The sequence below is a fragment of the Arachis duranensis genome, chromosome 10, assembly GCF_000817695.3.
Source record: "Arachis duranensis cultivar V14167 chromosome 10, aradu.V14167.gnm2.J7QH, whole genome shotgun sequence".
Classification (NCBI taxonomy): Eukaryota; Viridiplantae; Streptophyta; class Magnoliopsida; order Fabales; family Fabaceae; genus Arachis; species Arachis duranensis.
In genome coordinates, this window is record NC_029781.3 from 73,466,432 (window position 1) to 73,472,208 (window position 5,777).

At 36.4% G+C, this 5,777-nt stretch overlaps 1 protein-coding gene across 1 annotated transcript; it reads right to left on the reverse strand.

Moving 5' to 3' along the window:
* Positions 1 to 2,970: 2,970 nt before the first annotated feature.
* On the reverse strand, positions 2,971 to 4,972 carry LOC107470224 (phosphoglucan phosphatase LSF2, chloroplastic). The gene is made up of 4 exons (XM_016089613.3): positions 4,652 to 4,972; positions 4,238 to 4,443; positions 3,735 to 3,905; positions 2,971 to 3,515 (listed from the first exon to the last, which is right to left on the reverse strand). Exons 1-4 carry the CDS (start codon positions 4,923 to 4,925, stop codon positions 3,312 to 3,314), a joined length of 855 nt encoding a protein of 284 aa, XP_015945099.1. The 5' UTR covers positions 4,926 to 4,972; the 3' UTR covers positions 2,971 to 3,311.
* Positions 4,973 to 5,777: the final 805 nt, after the last annotated feature.

Here is a 5,777-nt window from a genome sequence, read left to right on the forward strand (position 1 = left end):
CAAACTGCGAGCTGCTCTTCGACCATACTCGAGTTTAAGGGGAGTGTAAAGGAGAGAAAAGATAAAGGTTCTAAATCTTTATTCATAAAAGAATTAGAAAAATAGTAGAGAAGTAGTTAGTTTGGTTTTATTTGGTGGTATATTCGGTTTTGAGTGAGTCTTGGTGTAGGACAGTTATATATATCTTTGTCTTGTGTATATATATAAGCTACTGCTATAACTTTAGTGAGTTAGTGTATTCATTATCTATTCTTTCAATTTTTAGCTTCTGCCCTCTATTTTTCTCTTCTCTGACTTTTCTTTCTTTCTCTGGTGTTCTGCTCTCTCTCATTCAAAATTCACAATTCTAAAACTTCTTTAAATTTCAATATATCCCTTTCAATTTCAATGAACATTTTTTTTAGTTTGAATCCTTTTTCTTATTTATCTCATTTGTCCACATTATGGTCTCATCACGAAATCCAAAACGAGAGTTTTGTACATCTTTAATCACTAAATGACAACTACAATAATTTAGGAGGTATTTATAACCTCTTATTAGGTTAAAATAAACAAAATCTTAAGTCCATAAACATAAAATTCAATTTATTAGCTAAATAAACAAAATTAAAATACATCAAACTAAAATAAACATTCTAAAAATATAAACTAATAACTTCTAAATAATATTTGAACTTTTCATATTACAAATATTTAAAATACATATCACTTTTAAATATTATTGACTAATTACTGATAAAAAATAATAAATTCTACTGAGTCTCTTGTATTTTCCGTAAATATAAACTGATGAGTTAGGTCTTTTACAATCGTCAACTACAATGTACAAAAACACAATATGTAGAGAGAAGACCATATACAAAGTACGCTTGGGAAAAAAATATTCTATTTTGTGCCTTGAGAAAAGGGAAGTTCTATGGTGTGGATGGGAAAAAAATCCACACCTGTGGATATTATGTGGCAAGCTTCTTAGATGAATACGTTTTCGTTGGCCATAGTGACAAGTTCAGCTGATGGGACACTAGGTCAGGGAGAAGTAGCGATTTTGCAGTTGTACTGCACACTGTAGAAAAGTTAATAAGTCTAATTAGATGGTAATTATTTTTGGCATCTTGGGGCTGATGGGAAAGTTTAATTTTTTTTTCTGTGTATGTGGCCATGAGTGGATTTTGGGTTTGGGTCACATTTTTTTTATGCAAGTGTGCAGAACAAGTTTTCTTGTGGTTAAAAATTAGACAAAGATAACATTAAAAAGGAAATGGGCTACAAGTTTTTTTGGACTTGTCTGGGTTAACCGGTTTTTTAGTTTCCAAGGAATGTGGCTAAGCTTATGTAACTTCCTAAAATCTTTCCGGGCTGGTGATTTGTGAAAAACCTTCCAATTATAAACCATTAAGAACAGCCGAACCGAACTGACTTCTCAGACTGAATCTAAACTGGACGGTTCACAGAAGACGACGTCGTTTCGTTACTTGAAAGGGGGAAAAGGGATTGCACACGTTATCCCCCTTCCAACTCTTTCCTGCAGAAAATAGCTACTTCCCCTAGCCTCCGCCGCAGAAAGAAAATCCTAGCCTCCACCATCACTTGTCGCCGTCTGTGGGAGTGGTACACTGCACCCGCCGTTCGTCGCACCTAAGAAATTCCGCTGTGGTGCTCCCATTTCTATCCCTGTCTCCTCCGCGTCCGCTGCTCGCCTGTTCGATTTCTCTGTGCTAGGCTGCTCGCACCTCCGTTCGCTAGTGAGTGGTCTAGCTCTGCATGGTGGTTGTTGCCCGCCGTCCGTGCCTGTAGTTGTCGATTCTGCCTCCCAATGTCACCCGAGTGTCGTCGCAGTTACTAGCTTCTCGTGGTTCGGCTTTGTCGTCGCCGGCGGGAGAAGGAACTCGTGGGGACTCCTGATTGGAAACTAAAAAACCGGTTAACCCAAACAAGTCCAAAAAAACTTTTAGCCCATTTCCTTTTTAATGTTATATTTGTCTAATTTTTAACCACAAGAAAACTTGTTCTGCACACTTGCATAAAAAAAATGTGACCCAAGCCCAAAATTCACTCATGGCCACATACACAGAAAAAAAAATTAAACTTGCCCAATAGCCCCAAGATGCCAAAAATAATTACCATCTAATTAGACTTATTAACTTTTCTGCAAAACCGCTGCTTCTCCCTGACCTAGTGTCCCATCAGCTGAACTTGTCACTATGGCCAACCAAAACGTATTCATCTAAGAAGCTTGCCACATAATATCCACAGGTGTGGATTTTTTTTTTCCCATCCACGCCATAAAACTTTTCTTTATAATACTCACTCCTCGCCGTACTTAATTCTCAATGGTGTCGTGAATCTACAACGAAGTTTTTCATTTTCCTCTCCTTATCCTCTTCTTTCTTCTTCTTAAGGCGGTATTGTTGGAAATAGACCAGTTTTCAAATTTCATATTATATAAATTTTCATTATTTTATGGAACTCAATTGAGAGTAATAGTGTTGGCAAGTCATTAGTAGATATTGTGGTATGAATTTTGTGTAGTTTGATGTTATTTTATTGTGTACAAGGGTTGGTTTTTGGTTTAAGTTTGTTCTGAAAGCTGCTTGAGGTTGCACGGCCTCTGGAAATTTACACGGTCTGTGAACTTTCCAAATAGTTAGTTGCTGACAGGATTGGCTATTAGATCAACAAACTATTCTGGATTCTCATATATTATGATGAAGTCTAGTACATTATTTACAAAATTGATTTATTTTTCATTCCATACTATACAAGTTATATATGCCTATGAATGTGCTTGGAAGTTGGATGTATTCCCAGTTTCGATGGCGTGATTGCATCTTGAACCAACCCTGCAAGTTTCCAGGATATGCATGAATCTTGTTAAATAGAAACCTGTCAATCATGACACAGAACCTCCATGAAGGTGGGAAGAAGAGATGAACACCAAGAAAAAAAACAGAGAGCAAATCTAAGTGCTAGTGAGCGAATCTGAAATCTTTATTCATCTTGTCTTAGTCTATACGCTGAAACTAGCTAGCTAGAGTAAGTGCTAACTTCTATCATAACTGACCTGAACTACTTGTTATTAACTTAATAGCAGAATGCAGCTAGTTTTAGTATGCACAAGCTATAACCTAGATATACTACACCAGGCTGTATCATATACACTGAGCTATCACAAATATAGCATTGCATCGTTACATCATATGTTTTTTACATGAGTTGATAAAAGTTGGCACATGAATCCAATAGGTGATGTTTTGATCCAGAATGCAAACACATGGAACCAATTTTCATAACAGGAACACTTAAGTAAGTTTTCAAGTTCCACGAACGGAGCGAACGCGATCTTGAATCAATTTCCTCTCCCACTCTGCTATATCTTCAAATGCATGATCTGGAAGAGACTCAAATGGCTCCTTCCATGGATCATTCTTGGCCAAATCATAGGTAGCTCCTCGTATTGCTCTTTTATTAGGTCCACATGGTCTCTTTGAAGTTAACAACTCATATGCGGTATTTAGCTGTCACAAGAAAGATAACACATTCTTTTCTTGAAAATTAAGACTTCTTAAGAAACTGTGAACTAATCTGTCATACAGATTAAAAATACCGTTTTTCCATAACATGAGCTAAACCTCATATCTAGCAAGAAAATTAGTGCAACCATAACATTACACTTAAAAATATCAAATTTGATAATCATTTCTTGAATCAAAGATAGGTGGAAGTTTAGAACTCACATTCATGTCATAGAACCAGAACAAATAAGCTATTGCCACCCCTGGTGCTCTCCCAAGTCCAGCAGTACAATGCACATAAACTTTTCCTTTTCCCTCTGAGATTGCCCATTCCAATGATGAGACTGCTTTAGGTAGAACATTTCGCAAGGAGTTTGGATCAAAGTCTATTGCCTAATAGAATAGATTTATAAAATATATCAAGCTGTGAATTATAATCCAGTCTCAGAGAAGCAGGCAAAGCATTTAACAAACTCACAACTCTTTCAGAAAAAGGTTTTCTAACACATTTAAAGCACAATGTCAATTGCACCAAAAGTATATGGATCCTTGAGTTAGCCATACGTTGTATTAACCAGATAGGAAAAATTAAAATCTGTATCTCATGACAATGCCATTAAGCAAGATAAGTTGGCATTGTTGTATATACTTTCATAAAATTCAGAGCGGGTATTATTTTCTCAACAAAATTGACTGAAATGCAGGCTTGTAGCTTTCTTACTTACCGGCCTCCTCATATGTCGAACATCGAGTTCATGACACCTCCTTGTTATCGAATTCAAGTCTATTCCCCAATATTCTACATCCTTATCCTGCTGCAAGTTCAGAATGTATGTCACACCCTCTTCCTTCTTGAGGTGATCGATGTCTTCAGGTTTCTGTGGTTGGGATCCCACAATGAGATTGTCAGTTATAAGTGTGTAATTCATACCTGAAATAAATCGATCACAGATTGCATCAGCAGCAGCAATCATATTACTGATGCTATGCATTTTATATAATAGACACAAATTAATACAGCAGTAACTGTTCCTTCTAGCACCTTATACAAAATGCAAGTAATTAACAAAGGAAACCCATCATTATATCAAACAGTTGGCATTCATAACTAACAAATAGGGAAAAAAGAGGAAACTAACCCAGATCGTGGTGATACTCATAAGGATTTCTCATCATTCTCTTCATAGCAATATTGTAATCTTCCATTCTGTCCTTGGATTTAGAGGCAGTGGTATTGCTGGTGGAGAGTTTGTGCTTCTCATCAATGCCATTTTCTGATAGCTTCTTGCAGCATATCCGAGTGAATCTAAGAGAGTAGTTAGGAACCACAAAAGTGCATGGCGATTTGTACCTCCTAAGTACTTGTGTGTTCAACAAAGGAGATCCTGGTACTGAAGGAAGCATTTCCATCATCTTCTTCTTCTAGTTGGTTTCTGTTTCTAAGCGAGATTATATATATGTCATATAATTGATGAAGCTTTATTTACCGAAATACCCTCCAATATATGAGGTGGCTGATGCTGTAGCAAACTAGCAATGACACCAAGAAAATGGATCCTCCCAAATAACTACCAGTGTTGGTCAGTCCATAAAGCTTGGTTTGTTTTATGGGTTGGGTCATGCTTACTCTTTCTGGGTATATATTAAAAAGCCTGTCCATGACCGAAAACAAAGAAAAGAAAAGCCTGTCGAAGAAAAAAGAAGGGATGGGGCATCTATAGATTACTAGACTGCCATATCTGTTGGGTACATATGTAATTAGCAACTTTGGTTGGGTTGTAGTTAAATAATAGGAAGTAATGGGCAATGGTAGATGCTTGAGTAGTATGAAAGTGAAAAATTGAAAATTCTAAACCTGAATTTGGTAGCAGCGGATTAGGGGGCTACCGATAATATTCTACGGTTAATTAGAGGTATGCTTGGTTTGTTATTATCTGGAATTTGACATGCATTGTCGTATTGTTGCACTTATTTTCTCTTCGTATGATCTTTGTGTAATGAAGCAAGATATTTTCAACCGAAAATAAAAAAATCCTTTCGGTTACCAAAAAAGAAATATGTAAAGAAAAAGGCGACTAAATGTATGAATTCTCTAGTCAGTAACAAAAGTATGTATGAACATAAAAAAAGGGATGTCTTCTGTTTAGGGTTGAATGTGCAGTCAATTTGTTGGATCAGATCCAAATAATTGTAATACTTACTCACTTGCAACAAAGATTGTCTAGTTGACTTTCCCTCATGGGTTAACTATATGGCACTAGCTAG